Source organism: Lissotriton vulgaris, chromosome 4_1, assembly GCF_964263255.1.
Source record: "Lissotriton vulgaris chromosome 4_1, aLisVul1.2, whole genome shotgun sequence".
Lineage (NCBI taxonomy): Eukaryota > Metazoa > Chordata > Amphibia > Caudata > Salamandridae > Lissotriton > Lissotriton vulgaris.
Window position 1 is genome coordinate 1,649,112,334 of NC_141691.1, and position 25,162 is coordinate 1,649,137,495.

General features: G+C 46.4%; 1 protein-coding gene across 2 annotated transcripts in view; it reads left to right on the top strand.

The window, feature by feature from the left end:
- Positions 1-25,162, top strand: part of ZC2HC1A (zinc finger C2HC-type containing 1A) — a 275,323-nt gene that overhangs the window by 47,565 nt on the left and 202,596 nt on the right. For both annotated transcript variants that reach the window (XM_086965913.1, XM_086965914.1), the window contains exons 2-3: positions 1,302-1,375; positions 2,068-2,184. In XM_086965913.1, the coding sequence (XP_086822039.1) occupies positions 1,302-1,375; positions 2,068-2,184 (191 nt within the window). The remainder of the gene's footprint in view (positions 1-1,301; positions 1,376-2,067; positions 2,185-25,162) is intronic.

Sequence of the window (25,162 nt, forward strand, 5' to 3'; positions counted from 1 at the left end):
GATGTCCTTTCCGGAAAAAGTGATTAATTCTTGCCGAAGGTGGTGACCCCATTCCATCTGGGTCACTCTCTCAGGCTGCCCGCTTTCTTTGCTCCCCTGCATCCCTCTAAAGAAGAGGAGCGTCTCCACTGCCTGGACCCAAAAAGAGCATTGTCGTTCTACCTTGACCACACAAAAGAGTTCCGGGTGGATGACCAAATCTTTGTGGGATACATGAGAGCTAAGAAGGGGGCAGTCCAGAAATGGACCATTTGTGGCTGGGTCGTTCTCTGTATTAAAACCTGCTATGCCCTGGCTGAGAAGCAGCCCCATGAGGGATTAATGGCCCATTCCACCAGGAGAAAGACTGCGACTATGGCCTAGGCTGGGGGTGCCCCAGTCCTGGACATTTGTCAGGTAGCAATGTTGGCATCTTTGCATACGTTTGCCATGTACTACTGCCTTGACAGTCCTCTCTGTAGGGACGGGCATTTTCCTAAATCGGTCCTGCAGGACTTCCTGGTATGAGGAATTGGTTCACAGCCCACCGCCAGGGGAGTATGGCTTGGGTATCTAATCCAAAGGTAAGGAATCTGCCGCTAGAAGTCCCTAGCAGATGAAGTTACTTACCTTTGGACCCACATTATCTGATAGCGACTAACTAGCTGCAGATTCCCTACAGCCACACCCATGCCTCCCCGCTTTGCTGACTGATTTTGTTAGAGCTAGGCTTACTCTCTTTTTGAGGGCCCTAGTTTTGCACATATTTTCGTCAGTTACATCGTGGATCTGCGCTTCCGGCGTGGAAATAAATGTACTGATGTCCGTGCACCTTAGTGGCGCCTATATAGGTGAGCGCAATATCATAGCCAACGCTAATGACGTCACGGGGAGCTGAATGGAGCCACCCGACGGTGCTCCCAAGGGGTATTGCTCAAGCAAAAGTTTCCCGGATCCAGCTTGACGCCTGGGAAATTCAAAGGTAAGGAATCTGTAGCTAGATGGTCTCTAACAAGTTACTTACCTTCGGTAACGCATTAGCTGGCAATCTCTGTGATTATCTTTTGGAAAAAACACTTGTATATTATGACAGTGTGAAAAGGTGACTCCTAAGGTGATTCTTGATTTTGAACAGACTTGCAGCAGCAGCACTTTTATAATGCAAGAAAGCAATGAATGTGCCAGCCATAATAGACATGTATTTTAACTGCAATGGATTATATTTCAGACTCCATTACCCTACCTTTAGTTATCACTTTCAGAAATGGACAGTTGTAAGTAACACTGCCTTTGTCTTTTTCACTTTATTTCTCTACTGCTAGAAGAGGACACATTGCAGGAGAAAGAATTAATCCCATGCAAAATTTGTGGAAGGACTTTCTTTCCTACTACACTGGTGAGTGAAACAGGCCTTATGTGCATTCATGCTTTACAGTAATTGCCGGAAAATAATCCTATTTATTGCTTGTGTATTCCACTCTGCACCACAAAATGCAGCTCATTGTGTTACGGTGAGACTCTTAGCTACTCTGAAGATGTAATATCAATTTTATTTCTAGATATAACCTATGTGTAATTTCTAGATCCCTTTAAGTGCATTTCTTTCATAAGCAAGCTTCTAATGCATCGTCGTTGGTTCCACCTGTATCATGTCACTTTGGGTAAAGGTGATCTCCTTCCGAAGGTGATGGAAGTTTTAATTTCAAAATGCTCCATTTGTAATTTTTTAAATGTTAAATTCAGTTGGCCCTTTTCCTTGGCTTTCAACATTAAGGCCGTAATTTGCCATTAATCTGTAGTCTGAACCTTACAGTTATTTTTGGTATTTACTTTCTGTCATCATCCATGGAAAGATAAGATAATCCATAGATCGTACATTGTAGACACTGTTTTCTGCACTGGCATGCTAGAAGTAAGTGTAGGTATTCTCTACAGGAACATTTTGCTTGCTTTTTAGTCCCGACGCTTTGCAGATTATGCTTCCTCCTTAATGGGCCATTCCTTAAATCATAAAGTGTATATACGTGGCAAGGAATAATTTTTTATTTAGTCACACTTTTGTATGTATTTTTCCTGTTTTAAATGCAGAAAAAACATGTACCCATTTGTCAAAAAACGGCTGTTAAGAAGAGGAAGGCGTTTGATTCCAGCAGACAACGAGCAGAGGGAACGGATATTCCAACCGTAAAACCTCTTAAGCCAAGGGTAGGTGCATCTTTTTTTTATTATAGCACTTTTATGTAAAAATTGAGAATTTGACCGTTATCTTTCCCAATGACAAAGTTCCATTCAGCACTACTACAGTGCAGGATACTCCTGATTGCTATACTTTTCTTAATCAATTCCACAACCTTGTTTGATTTCTTAATTCAAGTGTTGTTGCGTGATTCTTTTTCTTTTTTTTCAAAAAATGTTTTGAGAAGCATCGTTTTAAAATCCATGATGAAACTGTGGATGACTTTATTCATGCAGTAGTAAAAGGTATGGAAAATGTGGCTTCTGTTAGTGTACAAATGTGAACACTGAGAACCATCTAGTCCTCTTTTTATCTTTATTGGTCATAATCATGTGCTGGTAACGAAATGTCCTTCCCTTCCCTCCCCACAGTTCCATAGGAAACAAGTTTTTGACTTGCCTACATCTTTGGCACTGGTTGACAAACCTTCACAAAATGTTCCCAAAAAAGTGTGCTGGTGATTCTTGTTGGGCATGGAAACTTTTGGGGCGATCCATCAAGCGGGGGGCCCGAGAACAGGGAGGGGGTCAAAGTGTTTTTCCAATGTTAACATCTTTAGATCTTCAATACGACAACAGCCCGAACCCTAGACGGAATTGCACCAAATTTGGCAGAAAGGTAGCTCTTGGTCCAAAAAGAACCTTTTTTGTTATTTGGTGTAAATCCGTTCAGTAGTTTTTTAGATATGTAAAAAAATAAATTGTATATACAGAAATGTGAAGGCTCTGCAAACCCTCCAGATTTTGTGCTTTGATCTGATTGGCTGCCAACACTTCAACCAGAAAGTGTTGGCAGCCATTGTGGGGCTTTACTTCAGCTGAGTCCAGAAAAAAATAAAAAGAAAAGGGGTAAAAATAGGAATATCCAGACCCCTTTGGCCCTGGTCCTGGGGTCCCCTAGGGACCCTGCCAGGGCCAGAAAGCATTTTACTATTTTTTATTGTTAGAAATTGCTACCGAATTGCCGCAAAAAAATAAAAAGCACAGCCTCCTGCGCTTGGTAAAACATGGGCCCCCTGGTGGTCCAACTGATAACCTGACTACTTATTATGTGTGTGAATTTTAAAAGAAGGCTCCATTAAGAGCCTGCCAATTCTCGCAAGTCAATTAAAAGCTGCTTCCGAAATGGGGGGGCGGGGGGAGGAGGAGGTGGTGGCATCAACTCAGCGCTAAATTCTCGTCTTCTATCCTGCTATGTGGGACTACACAATACCTGGACTTTGGGTCAATAGTCCCTTTTGACTAAAGAGTCACTCCTGTGGGGGGCATGGGAGGAGGGTCAATGAGAGACTAGATGGGTGGCCTCACAGAACGACAGGTGAAAATCAGCAGGTTGCTGGTGACACGTGTTCTTGATGCTATGGTATACGACGACATCTTAACCAAACATAGAAGCACTTACTTTATATAGTTAAGAAAAAGTATCCTTGTTTGTTGGAGATTTACCTCTTTGTAGTCTTATCATCTTTATTGGAGAATTCTTATTATCACAGATTTATTAATAAAGATGCACAAGGACCAATTACAGTGCCGAAACGCGTACAAGGCCACTGGAGCTCATGGTCCATTATGCAGATGTAATGTAGAATACACACTGGACATTCAACCAATTAGGTAGTTCTTCGTATCAAACCTCAAGAAAGTACTCCGGTTAGGTAGATCTTTTGTGGAAAACTGTGTTCTCTTGTAGGATAAAGGGGCAGGTAAGGTTCCGTTCTGGTACAGTCACTCCCACAGCTATTGAAACTCCCACACAGACACTTACACACCCACTCACACACCCATCTGCCACTCTCACATCCACTTACCGATCACATACACCACTCAGACACCCGCAACACCAGTTACAGACCCATACGACTACTCACACACCCACTCAGAGCAATACAGCCACACATACCCCCACTAAATAACCTATACAGCCACTCCCAAACCTACTCTCAAAGGTCACAGGTTACAGTTAGCAAATAAAATGTAAAAAAACATAAAAATTCACTAAAAAACAAAGGCTACAGAGCAGTTTTAGTTGGGAAATAGAATTATTTAAAAAAAAACTAGAAATTCACTGCAAAAAACAAAGGGTTAGGGACGTTATATTGGGGTCAGATTTCATATATTTGTTATAGTTTCACTCGTACAAAACCATAGATATTCAGCAGTTATAGTTACCTGAGCTACCTATAACGTGCACCCCTGCAATGTACTGCTTATGACCTCACATATTGCATCACTCATGAAATGGTCTGTGACATCACTCATGACATCATCCACAAAACCTCTCACCCCCATGCAACCTCTCACACACCCACTCGCCACTTGCATATCTATTTACAGACCCATACAACCACTCACACACACACTAACCTATACAGTAACTCACACATCCACTCACTTACCCATACAGTCACTCAACAGAGTCACTTCTTGACCTCTCAGCTCAAGTCCAGGACGTCTGTAGGGGCGATGAATAGCCCCCTGACCTTCTGAGACACCTCTTGACACTGCTAAGTGGGAGAAGAGTCCCGGCAAGTGTCTCAAAAGTTCAAGTTCGGATATTTGTATAGCGCACTGCTCACCCAGAGGGTCTCAAGGCGCTTGGGTAAGGGGTTCATTATTTGTCGAATAGCCAGGTTTTAAGTAATTTTCTGAAGGAGATGTGGTTCTGAGTAAGGCGGAGGTGAGTGGGGAGTGAGTTCCAGGTCTTGGCAGCAAGGAAGGAGAAGGATCTGCCACCCATGGTGGATTTTTGGATGCGCGGGACAGCGGCGCGGGCTTGATTGGACGATCTTAGTTGGCGGGTGGGTTTGTAGAAGGACAGTCGTGTTGAGGCATTCGGGTCCTAGATTGTAGAGGGCTTTGTGTGCGTGGGTGAGAAGGCGGAATGTAATTCTTTTGTTGACGGGAAGCCAGTGGAGGTCTTTTAGGTGTCCGGTGATATGGTCTTGGCGAGGGATGTCTAATATGAGTCTCGCTGATGCGTTTTGGATGCGTTGGAGTTTTTTCTGTAATTTTGCTGTGATCCGGCGTATAGTGTGTTACCATAATCCAGTCGACTCGTGACCAGTGCGTGGGTGACAGTCTATCTTGTCTCGAGGGGGGAATCCAATGGAAGATCTTTTTGAGAATGCGAAGTACGTTGAAGCAGGAGGATGAGACTGCGTTGACTTGTCTGGACATCGAGAGAGAGGAGTCTAGGATGAAGCCAAGGTTACGTGCATGGTCTGTGGGTGCGGGTGCTGTGCCCAGAGCGGAAGGCCACCAGGAGTCGTCCCAGGCAGAGGGGAAGATCCTAGGATGAGCACCTCCGTTTTGTCTGAGTTCAGTTTTAGGCGGCTATGTTTCATCCATTCGGCTACTTCTTTCATGCCTTCGTGAAGATTGGTTTTGGCAGTGTTAGGGTCTTTGGTGAGGGAAAGGATTAACTGGGTGTCGTCGGCGTAAGAGATGATGTTAAGGTTGTGTTGACGCGCGATGGAGGCGAGTGGACTCATGTACACGTTGAAGAGGGTGGGACTGAGTGAAGATCCTTGTGGTACGCCACAGATGACTTCAGTGGCCTCAGAGTTGAATGGGGGAAGGCGGACTCTTTGAGTTCTCCCAGCGAGGAATGAGGTGATCCAGTCCAAGGCTTTTCCTTGTGTTCCGATGTTGCTGAGGCGCTGTGTAAGGGTGCTGTGGCAGACTGTGTCGAAAGCGGCGGAGAGGTCGAGTAGAATGAGGGCCACTGTTTCACCGTTGTCCAGTAGTGTTCGGATGTCGTCAGTCGCTGCAATGAGGGCGGTTTCGGTGCTGTTTGGCTCGAAACCCGGATTGAGATGGATCGAGGGAGTTGTTGGATTCAAGGAAGGCGGCGAGCTGGTTGTTGACGGCTTTCTCGATTACTTTTGCCGGGAATGGGAGGAGGGATATGGGTCGGTATTTTTTTTCAAGTTCAGAGGGGTCTGCTGTGGGTTTCTTCAGAAGGGCGCTGAGTTCGGCGTGTTTCCAGCTTTCTGGAAAGGTGGCAGAGTTGAACGAGCAGTTGATGACATCACGGAGATGGGGTGCGATGATGGAGTTCGCTTTGTTGAAGATGTGGTGGGGGCAGGGGGCAGTTGGCGAGCCAGAGTGGATGGAGTTCATTAGGCGGATGGTGTCTTCAGTGGTGATTGGGTTCCAGGCGGTGAGGTTGTTAGTTGGCAGAGTAGGATCTGAGGGGGGTGGGGAGGGTTGAAAGCTGGGAGTATTCTCGAAGCTGTTGTTGATGTCGGCAATTTTGTTGTAGAAGAAGGAGGATAACGCATCGCAGAGGTCTTGGGAGGGAGTGATGTCGTTAGATGCTGCGGTGGGGTTGGTGAATTCTTTGACAATGTTGAAAGGTTCCTTGCTGTTGTGAGTGTTGTTGTCGAGACGATCCTTGAATGCTGATTTATTGGCGGATCGAATCAGTTGGTGTTTGCGGGTGGCTGCCTTGAGGGTGGACATGTTGTCGGTGGTTGGGTTTTTTCTCCATGTTTTCTCCAGGGTGCGGCATAGCTTCTTGGATTTTTTAGGGTCATCATTGAACCAGGGAGCCTTTTTGCTGGCTGATTTGATCTGGTGTTTTTTCAGGGGTATTTGTATTTGTGGGTATTTATAAAGCGCAGCCTATCGCTCCGGAGGGAGCATCATGGCGCTAAGCGTGCGTGGATGGGATTAGATAATGAAAAATCTAAATAGCGGCCATCACATAAGTATCAGATTGCTTATAGACCCAGGTCTTCAGTTGTTTCCTAAAAAGACTCTCAGTCTCGACCAGTCTGAGGTTTAAAGGCAAGTTTTTCCAGGCCCTTGCTGCTAGAACTGTGAAAGTTTTTCCGGCCCTGGTTTTGTATTTATACCTCGGGATCTTAGTAAGGTTACCACCGGAGGATCTCAAACATCGTACGGGGTCATAGTGAACAAAACGGTTGGCAAGGTATTTAGGACCTGTGTTTTTCAGGGCTTTGAAAACTGTTAGTAGGAGTTTGAAAAGGATCCTCTTGTGCAGTGGCAACCAGTGGAGACAATTTAATGCTGCTGAGGCTGAAGATTTCCTGGGAAGTTTTAACACTAATCTTGCAGCCGCGGGCTGTACATTTTGCAGCTTCTTCAGAGTGGACTTTTTCACTCCAGCCATCAACCCATTGCAATAGTCGAGTCGAGAGAGTATTAATGCGACCACGACTGATTTCCTGGACGCAATGGGGAGGAAGTTAAAGATTTTTTTTTAGAAATTTGATGAGTCCGAAACAGCAACCGGCCGTGATCCTGACGTGATCATCAAAGGAGAGGGCTGCATCAAATTGCACGCCAAGGTTGCGCGCAGAGGTCACTGCACTAGGCGGGGCCTCTGAATCTTTGGGCCACCAATCCTTAGGGCAGAAAAGCAGATCTTTACCTAATGGTATGATTTCAGTTTTCCCACTGTTGCACTTCAAGTGGTTTTTATTCAACCACTGAAATACCTCCGTGAGACAATTCTGGAACCGCAGCTCTGTATCAGTGCAGTTTTTGTCGATAGAGACGACGAGTTGGGTGTCGTCAGCATAAGACGTGACTAGGATCCCACGAGACTCTATCACAGCTAGGAGGGGTGCCATATAGATGTTGAAAAGTAATGGACTTAATATGGACCCCTGCGGTACTCCCGATGTAATGGTTTTTTCGCTGGATAGATGGGGACCCAAAGACACCGATTGGGACCTATTAGTCAGGAAAGATGTTACCCATGCCAAAGCTGTGTCTGTCACGCCAATCTCACGCATCCTATCAATCAGGATGGCATGAGAGATTGTATCGAACGCTGCTGTGAGATCAAGCAGGATGAGGACGGCTTTCTTTCCCTCATCCTGCAGGAACTTGATGGAATCGGAATCGGAGAGTTCTATCAGGGCCGTTTCGGTAGAGTGGCTGGGGCGAAAGCCAGATTGCTGGGGATGCAGAATGTTATGGTCCTCCACAAAGGCTTTTAGCCCCCAGTATACTATCAGCTCCGTGATCTTTCCTAGAGCAGGCAGGAGTGAGATAGGGCGCATGTTTGTCAGGTCCGTGGGGGATTTATTTTGCTTTTTCATCAAGGGTTTCACGATGGCCTTCTTCCATTCGTTGGGCACTACCCCTGAGTCTAGGGAAGCATTAATGATAGCGTTGATGTTCGGATTGACTGCCTCAATTAAATGATGCAGTATGCGAGGGGGACAGGAGTCAGTTGGTGCTCCTGATTTGCAGGCCATGATCGCTTTGCGGGTCTGTTCGAGGGAGACAGGTTGGAACCTGCAAAGGGAATGATAGTTATCTATCGACTACCTGCTTCTGGGGTCCTAGAATGGGAATGGTCAGGGGGGGCGGGAAATCCTTTTGAATGGTAGCAATTTTTTCCCCGAAGAAATCTGCAATTTTGTTGCACAAGGTTTCAGAGGGAGGGATTTCAGGCTGGAGAGCTTTGGGGTGGGTGAAGGATTTAACGATTGAAAAAAACGTTTTTTGCTTCTGGTGGGCGTCGTTGATAGCTTTTGTGTAATACTCTTTTTTGGCAGATTTTATGCTCGAGAGGTATAGTTTCCTCTGCTGAACATAGAGGGCTCTGGATGCCTCGTCGTATGTTTTCCTCCACTTCCTTTCTTTTATCCTACAAAGTAGGTGGCTCTCAGTTAAGGCCTGGGTATACCATGGGGCGCTCAGTTTCCTTCTGAGACACTTCACACGGTCGCCTTTGGGATTAGAGTTGTCCGAGATAATCTGATTTATCCAGACGTGAAAGTTACGTGAGTCAACCGACACGTCTCCCACCAACTTAGGTGCCTGTGCCAGTGGCTGGGAGTTCTGCTTAATACGGTCGGTCACCTTTCTCCAGTTTACCAAGAAGGAGGGTTGAGAACGCTTTATAGTTGGTAAAGCTTGGACTTTTTGCTCAATGTCAAAGGGGATGAAGCTATGGTCGGTCCAAATTTGCGGAATGGGAGGGGATGTGGACATAGTACCTAGGTTAGAATAGATACCGTCCAACGTATGACTGGCTAGATGGGTAGGTGCGGTCACTAATTGGGCCAGTCCAAAGATATTAAGGGTATGTTGAAAGCAAATGGCATGTGGGTCGTCGCACGACTCCAGTTGCAAATTCATGTCTCCCATTAGAGTGAAGTGAGGGTAGCGTAACATGAGTGACTCCAGTATTTCGTCTAGGGAGTCCAAAAAGGAGGTGGCATTGCCTGGAGGGCGATAGATTAGGCCTCCCGTGAAAGAGATGGAGGCATTGAGCTTGATAGAGAAGCCGATACTCTCGCTTCCCTTAAGATGACCTAGGTCGAATTTGTGGCACGAGAAGGATTTTTTTACAATGAGTGCAACCCCACCTCCTCGCCCGATTGGTCTGTCCTGCCTGAAGATGGTAAAATCAGGGGGAAGGGCAGTAGCCAAATCGGGATTAGAGGAGTCGTTGAGCCATGTTTCTGTTATGAAGAGAGCGTCAAGATCATGACACATGATTAAATCGTGTATATCTTGGCTGTGGCAACACAATGAGCGAGCTTTGATGAGACCTCCCTTGAAGTTGTTGCTACTATGCTTAGGGGGAGCAGAGCTTTTAGGCATCTCTATAGAAGTCCAGGAAGACGTCCATTTACAGTGTGAACATGAAAAGGGGCCCCACAGTTGGTCGGTGGGGAAACAACCATTACATGTATCACCTATCTTGGGTCGTAGTGCCAACGATTCCCTACTGTCATACCTGGTGGTGGACGGATGTTGCCCAGCATGCCCTGCGCCAGGCGCCTGCTGCGCCCGCCCGCTGCGCCGTCGGGGCCATATCCTCATTTTATAGAAGAAGAGGAGGGTGGGAGCAAGCGCGAGGCTAGTGCGCTGTCCCGGGCTCCTCCTAAGATGGCGGTCCCTCAAAGTGTAAATGCGATTCCCCTATCCCAGTGCTTCACAATAAAAAGCAATTCCGAGCAAGAAATGGTTCAGAGGGTCTTGGAGTAAATGTGAGTGTGCCCTAATTTACAATGTCTACAAAATTCACAAGTTCTGAAAACACACAATAAAATATTCTTTAAAAATGCAATTAGTTACAAAATGTGTGTGGCAGCTCGAACCCCCGGCGAAGCCTGCGGGACTGACAATCACAACAACGGGGTGCTAATTCGTCAGCACTGTGGGTGATCCATTGCTTGAGATTGGTGGCCGCTTGGTTTGGGTCCAATTAGAGGGTGGGAGGGTTTTGGTTGAGTGATGTGAGGAGTTGGTCGGAGGTGATTTTGTTACAGTTTCTCAGAGGAATAGGTTGTGGGCGATTGTGGGTCAGGGTGGTTTTGTAGCTGAAGTGAACACAGCTGTGGTCTGTCCAGTGGAGAGCTGTGGTGCGATCGAAGGAAATGTGCTTGCTGGAGGTGAAGATAGGGTCGAGCGTGTGTCCGGCTACATGGGTGGGGGTGTCAACAAGTTGTTTGAGTCCGAGATTGGCCAGGTTGTCCAGAAGGGTGGTGGTGTTGCTGTCGTGTTTGTTTTCAAGGTGGTAGTTGAAGTCTCCTACAAGAATGTAGTTCTCGGAGGCGAGGGCATGTGGGCAGACTAAGTCAGTGATGTCATCGCTGAATTGACTGCGGGTACCTGGAGGCCTGTAGATGAGGGTGCCTCTAAGTGTGGTCCTAGGGTCGGTGTGGATCTGAAAGTGGAGAGGTTCGGCGGTTGCAAGATTATCATAGGAGCTGGTCGTGATTTTGATGGTGTTCTTATGGACGATGGCGATGCCTCCTCCTGTTTGATTGGTGCGGTCTTTACGGGTAATCTTGTAAGCGTCCGGTATGGCTATGGCGATGTCGGGTGCTGATGATGTGTTCATCCATGTTTCTGTAAGGAAGGCGATGTCCGGTGACGCAGTGTCGAGTAGGTCCCAGAGTTCCGTTGCGTGTCTGTGGACCGAGCGGGTGTTGAGCAGGATGCACTTCAGGCGGTTAGAGGCGGAGCGGTGTGTGGAGGGAGTGGATTTGGTGAGGGTCCTGGAGCAGTTGAACTTGCAGGAGAGGCAGGCGAATGGTCCGTGGGTACGTCCTGGGGTGGCTTCGCAGCATTGTGGTGCGCGTCCGGGGTTGAGGGCGAGGAGAGTTGCGGCATCATATGTGACTCTAGTGGGGTGGGTGTGGCGGGGGCCAGGGGGACAGGCGCTGGGCGCGGTCCAGGCGCGGACGGGCGTAGACAGGCTTACCTTCGGCTGACAGGGGCGCGAACGCTGCGCGGAAAGACATCAGTCATATATAGATAGTGGAGGGGCGAGGGCGGAGCAGCTGGGAGGCGGGAGGCGGGGTGGATATCCGGGGAGGTAAGGCTAAACAACAACAAGATACTAAACAAGATGGCAGTCGGCCAAATTCTATGCAGTGTTGGGGCACAGAGTATCAATAACACGCTAAGATACTTGTATTTGGGCACAAACAATCAAAATAGCGAAATGCAAGGCACCACAGACAAAGCTCAGCGTTACAGCGCGCTATGGAGGGCTAGCGCTATGTTAGTATGCTAATTGGTACAATTGGGACTAGCGCTACGCTGCAAGACAAACTGCACAACTACTGAGGTGGTGGAGCGCTATGTAAATAAATTATTCTGCAAATCGGGCGCAGCTCAAAGCAGGTCACGATACCGCACTGAGGTCGGGGAGGCAGCGTGAAGAGGAGCGACGCTTCTGACGAGTCAGGAAGAGGAAGTGGAAAAGATTAAAAAAAAAAAAAAAAAGACCGCTGGATTTTGCCACATGGTCCAGCTGGGCTCCCAGAGTATTCCGGATGCAAGGACAGCTTTTGTCTGATTAAGTTTTATGGAAATGAATGAAGTTACAACAAAACACTATTACTTCTGGTGTTCCTTGCGGTACTGACTAAGAGTGAGAATTCAACAACAGCACATACACTTGCAATAGTCAACTTTCAACACCTGGCAAACCCACCACAGGAAAGATTTTTTAAAAGGATTTGTTAGGTGCGCCAAAGGAAGAAGAATGTTGCTCACGATGAAAATCAGAAAAGGATAAATGCTGTAGTTAAAGTCCAAAATAGTCAAATGTTCTTAAGGGAATATTTGAGCAAGACGACCATTCCAAGCTTAGGTAAAGATGACAATATCACAAGGTCACAATAATACTTGTATCCCAAATACCTTTGAAGAAGGTTTTAAATCCTACATTACAGGGAAGCACAATAATACAAAAGCATTGTCCTACTTCAGTTTTAACCGAGATACACAAGCGTTACAAAGCACCACAAGCGCTAATTATACACTCACATCCAGCAGTCACTCAGCTGAAGGGGGGCGATGCTGACTTGACCTCCTGAAGAGAGGAGTTCCTGGAGAGAGTCGGTTGCGCGCTAGCTTGAGGCAGGATTCCGGAACGCAATGAGGGAAATGCCTTCCTGAGCGAAGCAGAAGAACCGGCACAGATGCAGAAGCCAGGTAGCAACCAGTAGGGGACTGAGGAGTTGTCCAATCAGGAGCGAGCAGAAAATGCACACAGGAACCCAGAAAAAAGACACATGAAGGGCTTTGAGAGACACTGCCATTTATAGCCAATGAAAAGAGCAGTTGGAGCACGTTATTCAGCAAGTGAGCATGCATTGTGAAAGTCGTTGTGACTGGACAACGTGAGCGGTTACCATGCGGACACGTGTGGACGTACACGTGTTCTGTGTTTGGAAACGAGCATTGGTGATTGCAAAACCAATCTTAATGTTATGACCACAATCTCTCTATTGTTCTCTCTACTGGAAGGAAACTGCTATGTGGTTAACATGGATTCCTAATGGATGCTGATAAATAACACAGGGTGTGGCAAAGAAGTCCCTGGCACCACTCACTCATTCACCCATACAACCATTTATGCACCATCTCACACCTACAACCACTTACATAAACATTCACACATCCATACAAGCACTTGCACCACCACGCACTCACCAATACAGTCGCTGACAGACCCACTAATTCACCCATACAGCCAACTCACACATCCAACTACTCACCCATTCATAAAGCCACTCACCCATTCATAAAGCCACTCACCCATTCATAAAGCCACTCACCCATTCATATAGCCACTCACCCATTCATATAGCCACTCACCCATTCATATAGCCACTCACCCATTCATATAGCCACTCACCCATTCATATAGCCACTCACCCATTCATATAGCCACTCACCCATTCATATAGCCACTCACCCATTCATATAGCCACTCACCCATTCATATAGCCACTCACCCATTCATATTGCCACTCACTCAACAAAACAACCATTGACAGACACTGACTCGCCCATACTGCAACTCCCACTTATTCACCTATACAGCCACTCACACTCGCACACAGATTCAGTCAGTTTCACAGTCTCTCAGATGACTTATGTTAGAAATAGTATCACTCAGTAGTACAAAAAGAATAGTATTTAAGTTACACAGTAGCTTAGTATATATCTTTTAAAACTTAGAAACGTTTACAAAACACTTAAACTCACTGGATGATTTAATCAGTGATGTAATTTGAAATGTCATCAGTGATGTCACTGAACATTTCATGAGTGATGGGATATGTGAGGTCATAAGCAGTGCATTGTGAAGGGCTGAATTTATAGTTCGCTCAAGTAACTAAAATTAATTTCAGGGGGTTTCTATAAGTGAAATCTGAGCCTAGCGATAATGTGCCTGTAACTTTTGTTATTTTCTGTGGACATAAGCATTTTTTTTGTTTTTTTGCCCTCCTATTACCTGTCCCACAGGTAAGAACAGACTCTGATAGCTTGGGTTGACGATTTGTTAGTTTATTGTTTCAACGTCCGCTCTCAAACCTAAAGCGTTTTGCCCGTTGAAGCGAACTTTCTTCAAAAACTGAGCATTCGTCATTTTGTGTTTTTTTTTTTTCTTTTTCTCACAGTTTTTATACATTTCTTAAAGTGACGTATGCAGGAAAATAATAAAGCTGGTAAAAAGACTCACCCAGTTCATTGGTACTCATTTGGGTCACATATCAGGTTACAATATACCTCAAAACTCCACAATAACATTTTTGATCAAACATTTCACCCCAAATCATTGCAAGTCGCATAGTGTGCTGATTAGTCTGAACTAAATAAACGCACGGTGTTCTTACCAGCTGTTGATTTGTTCAAATTGAAATATCTGTTAAAAATTGCACATATAAATTCCAAAGGCTATAACTGGTTACATTCTTACATTTTAAATACATTATTGCTTAAACTTCTATGCTGGTGTCCGCAGACTCGAACACTTTTTTAATGAGTCCCCATTAGAAACAAATTTGCTACTATAAAATACTGACACTTCAGAAATAATTATGGATAAACTCTGGAAAAATAATTGCTTAACTTATTTCTGAGCAATTTAATTAGATGTTAGAGGTCTGGAAAGCTGCTGAGAAAAATCATTCAGGGAGTGTAGTTTGCGATATTCTGTCCAGAGATTATTAGCAAGGCAAATAAAAGTATTTTTAGATCTGCATGTTGAAGCATATAACTTGTCTTCCATAGAGGTGTTTTTGTGAGCCGGAAAACCAAATATTTTACACGCTCCTTTAACCACAGGCAGACCTAGCATAACAAAGAAGGGTCTAAATACGCCTTAATAGCTGAATATTTCTAAATTACAACATTAAAGGTTCAATTGTGATACAGCCACAATGAATTAGGATTTATTTTGATAAAATTTGCATTAATGCACTTTGTTTCTTAGAATGTAAATATAGATGGGGAGTCTTGAGTGTTTAAAAATAAATACCATGTAAAATAGTCTGTATATATATTTGTCTTCGTATTGATGGCTATAATAAGTTCGAGGCATATGAGCTGTAGATCGTATACTTATGCATAGATCGCCATCTGGTGTTGGGCTTGGATGTTTGCACTTTGTTTTTGTCTTGTAAAAAGTTATTTGTAGTCACGAGATAGGTGACTCCTCCTTGGGATCATAGTGCGCATGGGCATCGACTCCACCCTCAGATTGTGTTTTTCCGCCATCAGGTTCAGATGTAAAGTGCTGACTCCGGGTCGGTGTCGTACTCTATACCCCTTCGGCGCGCAACCCTTCACCGCTCAATGGTATTGTTTTGATCACCTTTACCTTCAGTGCGCATCCAAAGTATTCATCATAACTTCGATTCCGGCCGTTCACGCAGGCTGGTGGGCCCACCGGTGCCACCAGGCCCTGTAGTCAATGGAAAGAACTCCATTTGAAAAATGTCCCTGTGTGGTGCGAAATTCCCACACACAGTTCTCCACAAGGTCTGTAACCTTTACCTCTCTCCAGAACACAAGGATAAAGACTGCGAAGCGTGTGCTTCCTTCCGATCGAAAAAGACCATATATGATCGTCTGGCTCAACGGAACATAATGTCTCGATCAACGACATCGGCACTGGATGACCTCTTCGATGCAAGCCCAGAGGCTCCACAACACACCAAATAGAAGATGAGGACATCCACGTCTCCGTAGAAGACCACTCAGATGCCGAGGACCAAGAGATTACTCCAGGGCAACGGGCCATGAGTACTGATCTCGATGCCCCTGCCCAACAAACTCAAGATCAGGCTCTGGTAACACCTTCATCTTAGGACTCGGGTTCACACCGGGGACCAAGCTTCCAAAGCCCCGCCCTCAGGCCCAGCTCCGAAGCCTAAAGTGAAGCCTTCCAGCAGCTCTGAACCGTGCCAGCCGTCTACCGGTACCAACAAACAATCCCTGTCACTGAAACTCAGGTCCAAAATAGACAGTGTCATGCCCTGATACATCGGCACCAAAGACGGCTTCTACGCTGATCCTTTTGACACCGAAACACGCCGAGAACAAACCCTTGGACCCGCAGAAATCCCATAAAACTTCGGAACCAAAGACAATTTCTGAGTCAAACTCCACCGAAGCCTAAGGAGACTAAGACCCTCCTAAAGCTACAGGGACTAATTCAAAGCACCATTCGGAAACAAAATCCTCTGTACTGAAGAAAGACTAGGGCTCCGAAGAACTGTTTCACCAGGTCCGATACAAAAGACTCTCCACCTTGACCCGGTTACAGGTCAGGTGACAGCATTGCAACCTAGGAAGAGGAAATTGGACACCTCAGAAGCACCTGAGCTACCATTAAAGAGAAAGGACATGGCAACTTCACCTTTTAGTCCCTCCTCACCCCATCCAGCACTACCATTGTGTCACTTTCTCCAGCACACTCTTGATGCAGTGGCAGTGCTTAGTTTGTAAAATATGAAGTGCAGGTGCTCAAATTTTTTTAGGAGGCCATACCCACTTCCCTTGGCTCCACCCACTTCCACGTGTGGCTCCACCCACTTACTCTAGTTGCTCCAACCACATCCTCAATTGGAACTGCCGACTACTTGGGAGGTAATTTTCTTCTCTGGATTAGGGTCGAGGAGCCCAGGCTTCTCACTGCACCTTTACTCTCCATCGTGTCTTCACCCTTTTTTTTTCCAGATTATTATAGCACTTTACATGATTACACTGGGTCTCATTCATTTGTTTGATAGGCAAGGCCGGATGAGTGATGGTCGAAGCTGGACCTGGTTCCTCCGTTCCAAAGTGGGCAGCTTTGACCATTATGCCACATCCTCTACCCTTGTCATGAAATCAGCAATCTGCCTTTCTGTCCCCAGCACTACCACAGTGCACATTACAAAACATTCGCCTTTTTGGTCTCAAGCTCTTCCCAGCTTCTGACTGGATGTCCCTTAGCCTTTCTCAGGTGCATTCGTCTCTCTCCATCATATAAGAACCTACTGAAATCCCCGGGCCGGAATATTCTGCAAATACCACACCTTACAGTGTTAGCCATTACAATGGCACACCTGAATCCACAAATACCATACAATGTATCAGAACTGCACAACTAATACAGAAGGCGGTAAAAAATGCATCTCAGCCACTGTTAGACATAGCCGGGACACTGGTCCTTGCTGTCGTCCTGACAGTTAATTAATGATGCGCTTGTGCAAATACCATGTCACAAACAAAACATCCCTTAAACCTTGCCTAGTTTCATTTTATAATTTTTTTGTGTTTCCTATCATAACATTTATTGCTGTTTTTGTGGGCAAATTTTAGGCCAGTCATGCATTGCAATCCGAACGAAGGCCGATCCATGCAATAAAGCAGAGCCAACTTTTCAGGGTCATTAAATATATTTTTGCTGCATGAGCTTCTGCAGATGTTAAGCTTTTAAAAATGTCTGCTGACATGAATAATCTTCAGAAAGATTCTGTACCACCTGACCTTGTCTGAAAAGTTAAAGTGGTTTCTCAAGGCAGACTCTTACATTTAGATGGAACACACAATATATTAAGATGATCTGTTTTAAAGTCAGATAGCACTAGCAGTGTCAAAGGGCGGCAGACAGTGGAACAAAGGGCTCTGTTACCTCTTAAGGTTTATTTTTTTTAAAGTGTTCAACAATTAAGTAAATAACACATTGTTATAAATGGGGGTCTCTAGCTGGCAGTGGCGGGCCACAGTCCAAGTAGGGACCCTTCTTCCTAAGTCAGAGTAAGGGGGCTACACCCTTTGATAACCCCTGCTCAACCCTGTGGTAACGTAGCACGAGCAGTTAGGCTGATCTCAGAGGCAGTGTGTAAAGCATTTATGATCATACACAGTAACACAGTGAAGGACACTACAAAGGGACACCACACAAGTAGTTATAAAAAATAAGTATCTTTATATATAGACTTAACACAAGGCCAATAACGGTAAAAAGCCACAGTACTGAAAAAGGGGGATCTCTTGAAAGGATGGAAAAATAGTTCAAAGTGTTCAAATAGGGGTTCAGTTCAAAGCAGGGGTCTCTGCGACCCTTTTACTCACAAAGTACCTGAATTTCGTAGCAAAACAAACAAAAGGTCGCAAAGGAGCTGTAGCAATGATTTTCCCCACGCTAGGCCGGCGATGCGTTGAATCCTGGCCGCAAGGGAGGATGATGCGCCGGGCTGCAGGTGCGTGTGGGACAAAGCTATAGGTTTCCTCACGCTAGGCCAGCGATGCGTTGAATCCTTGCCGCGAGGGAGGAGGATGCGCTGATCCTGTTGCGTGTGCGATCTCGTTGCGATGAAAGAAAATGCCGCTCCGCGAGGAAGCGATAATCCGGGTGCGATGCGAAGAAAATGGCGGACGCACAGCGTCCGCGCTGCGATGATCCGGGGTCAGCGAGCCTTCGAAAAGCCCGCAAACGTGCGATGCGAGGATCTCTGTGGTTAGCGAGCACTTTGGGGCCCGCAGACGTGCAAGATCTTGGGTTTGCAAGAGCTCGGCGGCAGTGGTGCGTGGATTTATCTTACGCTATTCGGCTGCGGCGGCTCGCAAACGGGGTTAGCGACGATTTTCAGCTCTCTTCTCTGTAGTAGAACTAGAGGCCCTGGAACTCACAGGGCCTCACTGGCAGATAGAAATCCTCGCTGGGAGGAATCAGGAGGCTGGTGGGGGAATCAGATGTCCTGGGACTCCAGCAGGAGGCTAGCTCTCTTCTAGCCCTTGAGTGATTGCTTCAGCAGAAATAAAAGTCTCTAAAAAGTCCTTTTCCCTCTCCTTCCAAGTCCAAGGGGAATTACTGCAGGCCAATCCAAGAAACCGCACACAAGCACAAGGACAGTCCTCTCCTGCAGATTCCTTCAGTCACACGGACAGAGGTTCCTCTTGACATCCAGGAGTAATACCAATTGTAGGGGTTTGGGCATAGATATTTATACCCCAAAAGTCTTTGTTCTCAGAAGTCTCTAGTCACTGAACGCAGTGGCGACTGACATGAGGCTAAGGGAAGGGTCAGGGGCTGGGAAGTGTGGGCACTTCACAGCCAAGATGGTAGTTCTGGACTGCGCGCAGACACTGCAGTGGCAGGTCTGAGGTACACTTTACAAGCTACTTCTGTGGGTGGCGCAAACCAGCGCTGCAGGCCCACCAGCAGCATTTGGGTTACCAGCCTTGGGCACATAGGCCATGCTACTAGTGACTAACAGGTAAACCAAATAAGCAAATCCGGGATATACCAATGCACAAGCCTATTTACACAGGGCGCATTTGCGCGGTGGCACTGAGTGGCAGTGGCACAGCGCCCAGAGCATCAATACCAGCAAAAACAGAGGAGACAACAGCAAAAATGGAAGGGAGACTCACGCCAATGGTGCCAGGTCTAACACACACATACGCAACCACCCTTGTAGGGTGGTGTGGAGAAGGAGAGGAAATTTCAACAAGGGAGCCAGATATGCTCTGTAATAAGTATCGCCCAGGAGTTACCAAACAATTCCAACACCCCACAGATCTTGCATACATTCTGACATTTTTCTAAGCTACCCAAGATGTTCTGTGTTTGTCTCATACCAAACAGATCTGTTGTTTTTAACCTGCACTACTCCATGGCTGTCTACTCTATGAACTTGATAAACAAGCATTTGCAATGCAATAGGTCTCACATTTACACCAGTTTGAGATATTGATATTGCAAATGTCAATGCCTTTTTTTTGTTTTTGTTCTTAAAACATAAATAAAAGGCATTGTCATTTACAATGCTAATAGCTTATATTCTCGTATACCGAACACGTAGGTATTCTATATATTTACATTTATAGCGATCTCACACCTATAGTTGGAGTGATGGTGATTTCACATCTATATCTGAAATTGGCGTGAAATCCTCATTACTGCAGTTATAGGTGTGAAATCACCATAACTGCAGATATAGATGTGAGATCATCATTGCATCTGCAGTGATGGTGATTTCACACCTATATATGTAGTGATGGTGATCTCACACCTTTTTACTTTTAGCACACCACTACAGCAAGGCCAAGGAAAGGAGACCCTTGGGCGTGAAGGGGCGTCTTGAGACCTCAATAAACAACAAAGAAAGGCTGGACTCTGGTGTTGAGCATTGGCTGGTTGAAGAGTTGAAGGGAGCTTCGCCGGCTGGCAGAGAGGGGAGATGGTGCACACTTTTGCTCTGGAGGCAGAGGGGGAGATGGTGTATGTATATCAGCACAGAAATCTGTATGACCTAAATATAAGATTTGGGTGAGAAACATACAGTAGCGTGATTGTTTTATTTCAGTGTAGACTGTGCGTGGTGCTGTTTTGTAATGTCGTCACTGGCAGACAATCACATTTAGGAAAAAAAAAACGACTTCGGAAACATGATTCATCACTACACTCCTCCTTTAGATAAATACCCTCACGGCAGCCGTTAAGCAAACGATCCAGTCCGGATGGGCCGTCCCAAAAGGAGACATGGCGGTAACCAAGAAGCCTCATTTTCAATCGGAGACCATGCGCGCTGCAACGCTAGGAGAGACCTAAAAACTATGAAATCCTCAACAGCATCATCTTCAAACATCAGGAAGGGATTAAACGGCATAAGGCAAGAAAATTAAAAATACTTCATACTGGGATCTGCATATACCTCAGATTGCAGGTTACAAGGAAGTGGGAAATATTTACGGCCGGGGACTTATGAAAGCCCCATTACTGGTATATACCACTGAGATCTGCAGCGTACTCGCTGATTATACTCTGTTGTGTGTATTCATTTGGCAGATTAAGGTAGCAAAGCACATTTATTGACAGATGCCAAATTTCAAATACTATTTGCAAAAAGGATTTAATCCCTGTTACTCCAGAACATTTTATTTCATACAATTATTTGAGATGGCCGGGTTAGAAATTGAACCTGTATACAGGTTGCTTGTGGTTTATAAACTAAGCATGCAGCCCTGAAGAAGTCATGAGGAACTCCCTCACTGACCAAACATGTGTTGGCTGCTACAGAAACAAGAGAAAAAGGCCAACAGGCCGAAAAAACGAAAAGAGAAATACTAGTTTTGAGAACACCCAATCTTAAGGTTTTGATATCGCAAGGTGCTTGCTCTCTTCAATCCAAAGTACCCGGGATACAAATAAATAAAGAAACGCGGCTGGTATAGTTAAAGCGGACCCCCATTAGTAAATAAAATAAAAGTGGGCGGTGTGCTGCGACGTAGTGGGTGGCATAGGTGCAAATCATTAAACAAAATAGTGCTCACAGCCAAGATAAAGCAGACCGTGTTAAAAGACAAGTAAAAGGTCCAGTCGTTATGGGAGGTAACAAATGCAGACAAGGCGGTACCAAGAAGGGACTAACAAGCCTAATAACAAATCGGAAGCCATTGTTTACAAAGGACAATGGCACAAGCCAATTACAAATATGGCCGGAGAGTGGGCGGGGCTTCAAAGCCATACTCTAATACTGCATGCCTCGCACAGCGCATGCGCAGCCGAGGCTCAACCTAAAATGAGCGTGGTGAGGCAGTATGGAGCCGAGGTTCTAGTTGCTTTTGTTTATGCAGTTAAGAAGTCTGGATAGGATTCACTGTAAGCTGAACGTACCTGGTGGATTGACTGCTGTGCGGCTGCAATGTGTATGGATGTTTAGGTTGCTAGGGTAACATGGAGTTAATGTTGAGGTATTGGGAATTCAGGAAAAATGGGTGAAAGTTATGCTGAGGTAAACTTCACAAAGAAAGTTAACAGATGCCATTGCTCTCCAATAAAGAGCACTTTCATAATATAAACATAAAGAAGCGAGCAATCAACTACTAATAAACACCCCTGATGCCTTAGAGGTGTTAGTTATATAATATGCAAAAAATACATGTACGCCCCTTTTGGGATAATAGTGTTGCTAAGTGAAGGAACTCGTCATGCAACCTTTCAAGGAAAACATAAACTCCAGGGCTGACATAAGCTCTGTAACCGCAATATTCCAAAGAATGAATGAATAAAAGTGTTTTGTAAAGTGCGCGGCTACTCCTGGAAGCTTCCTAGCGCTGAGAATCATCCGAGCAGGCACACGAGAATAGTTCATTTTCCTTAGCAAGAAAAAAAGTTGAAAGACTTTTCAGGGTGGAGAAAGGCAATCGTATAATAATGATACCACAGAACGTAAACAATCAGTGACAGTCATTAAGTACCGTCCGACAAGGGCAATGCCGATTTTCTGAAGAAGACAGCACTACTCTGCTTTTGCAACCACCTCAGGAGTGCAGGCTTTTGGAGCTATGTTCCTTCCCACCATGCAGCGCGTGTAGCCTCCCCGGGACCCCGGTGTCCTCTCCCTGCTGTGAAGGGCGCAGCAGTCTCGGCTTCTTTGGTGCTCTGACTCGCGCTAGATGCTGTAAGCCCCAAGCGTTGCCCGTGCACGGCCAGCCACGAGCGTTGACTGCCCTCCCTCTAATGCGCTGCCCCTGCCCTAAGCCAACCCGGTGTTTCCCCTCCTTCTGGCTGCTTCTTACCTGTTCCCTGCCGGGCCAGACTCTTATTTTGCCCATCGAACAGCAATTGGCAGGAGTGCGCCTGCGCCGGGTCTGTACTGCGCATGCGCAATGACGGATTAACTTGGTTTGGCAGGGGATTAGTGGTGCATTTTCTTTGCTCGGGCCATGCCTATCTCCCGGGTACAATAGGCTGCCAACGACAGCGCTCGAGACAGAGGGATCTGGGTTTTTGCAAGTGACAGGTGAACATCAAAGGAACATCCGGTTTCTTTATACTGTACACGCCAAGAGTCAGGGCTTTAAGTGGACCGGGTCCTGTCGGTTCTCAGCGCCGGCAGTTCTAACAAGGAAAGCGGAAACAATCAGATTTTACGGTCTTCTGGTGGGATGCGCAAGGTAAGATCGGCACTTTCTGTCTGTGTGTTTGTGTGTGTGTGTGCGTGTGTGCGTGCGGGGGGGGCGGCGGCGGCGTGTGTGTGTGTGCGCGCGCTCATGTAACTGTGTGTGCCCTCGTGTGTGTGTGTGTCTACGTGCGCGCTCCATTGTGACGGGGATCAGCCTGCCGGAATCGGAGCGCGTGTTTTATGCGCGCGACCTGATCCAATTCCGGCAGGCTGCACGTGACAGTCTCTTGTCTCCCCTTGAAGCCCTTGAAAGCAAAACTGATTACAATAGGGCTCCACAGCGACAATCGCTTCGCGATTGCGTCGCAGTGCGAGCTCTAAAAAGGCCCTCTGCACTCAAATATTAATAGAGCAAATAGTGTGCATAGTGTGACACTCAATTTACAAAATCACAATTTCTTAGAGGAAAAGCAGGAGAAAAAGAACAGGAGCAGAGACTTCTTGGGGTGTCCTTGTTTATTACTTTAGAAGCCAGCCGACACGTGTTTCATCGCGTTGGAACATACAATTCCGCGACTCTTCAGGGCTGGTAAAGATACAAGAATAAAAACGCAATGTATCTCACAACATACATTACATCAGGGTAACATTTAAGTAACATTTCAAAAATCAGTTATATGGTGGGCAGTTTCAAATGTTGCAATTCCAACTCACAAACAAGTGATCAGAAAAGTATAAGCAGGCCACGGGTGGGTGGAAACCAGGGAAAAACGGAATGTGACCGGATATCATGCGGTGGTGTACCACGAAGTGAGAGCTCCTGATGAGGAAGTGAAAAAGTAAAACTCTATGAACTTGTTCAGCATCTGTGCAGCATGTCTGGCTGGCACCATAATTTAAACAACTGAAGATGAAAAACCCGGTTCTGTGATTCAGTGCTTACTTGGCACATTAATTAAGTAAAATCAGCGCAAACAACAACAGACATGGAGCCGGAAAGTATGCTCTGCTTTCTGTCACCTCATCGTGTGTCCTCCCTGCCCTCAAACCTCAGCACTCACTGTCAGTAGTAGCCCTCAATGGCCTCCAGCGTGAAGCTGATTCTCATGCCACAGGCCGCAGAGTAGGGAATCAGTACCTTGGAATGTTCCGCTTGGAGGCCCACCAGTGCCAGGAAGAGCGGCGGGAGCAGTAACATCGGAAGCCAGCAATGTGGAGTGCTGCGTGGCGGCCCATGCTGCTCTCAGTGATGGAGGCAGTGACACACAGAGCCCAGGAGCCCCTCAGCCACCCAGAGAAGCAGCCAACTGCTCCACCTCAAACCCACTATCCTCGGATCGCAAGAGCCCTCAGCCCTGTGCGATGGAAGGAGCCACGGCCACAGCCGAGTTTTGAAACATGATATAGAAGCTGCTTAGCTTCTTCTGATAGATACATCTGCCGTGTGGATTCCTCACCTTGTGAATATCCCCCTTGCGCCAGCAACGTTCGGAAAATTCTTCGTAGCACGCCGGCGTGGACGACGTCATAGGAGCACGGCATCGCTCGCGACTCCGTCTGACGCCACCGACTCCATATAAGGACCACGTCGGCGTGATGACGTCAGTTCCCTTTTTTCTGCGTCGTCGACGCTAACGGTTTCTGGGATCTTCTGCGATACTTTTGTATCTTTTCGCTGTTTAGCTGATTCTGTTTCTCTGTTGGAGTTCACTTCAACGCCGAAGATGTCGTCGAGGAAGACAGGTTTCAAACAATGTGGTTCCTATTCCCGGATGATGTCGATCACCGAACCGCATTCCAACTGTCTGTGGTGTCTTGGTTCGGGTCACGATGTTAAGAACTGTCGTTCCTGTGACAAGATGAACCCCAAAGCCTTGCGTGAGCGGGAGGCGAAGCTTCTGCTTGCAAAGGTGAAGGAAAGGGAAGCCGGAAGGTCTTCGAGGTCAGTGTCCAGGCGCTCGAAGTCGAGACAGCTGTCGCGGTCGAAGTCGGCTTCGAGGGGCAAGTCGAGGTCGAGAGAGAGATCGAAGTCCAGAGGGAGGTCGAGGTCCGGATCCAAGTCGGCCTCGGGCCATGCTTCGGGCTCCTCGAGAAAGAAGCATAAGAGGAGTAAACATCACTCCAGACACCACTCTGGCAAGGAGTCTTCGGATTCGAGGAAGAAGTCACGTAAACACCACAAGGACTTCGTGTCTCCTTCACCGGCTCTTTCTCACGTTGGTTCTCCAGTTCAAGAGCCGGAACAGGATCTGGAGTCGCACCATTCATCGGTGCATGAAGAAGAGGTTCCTCGAGCACCGACTCCGGTT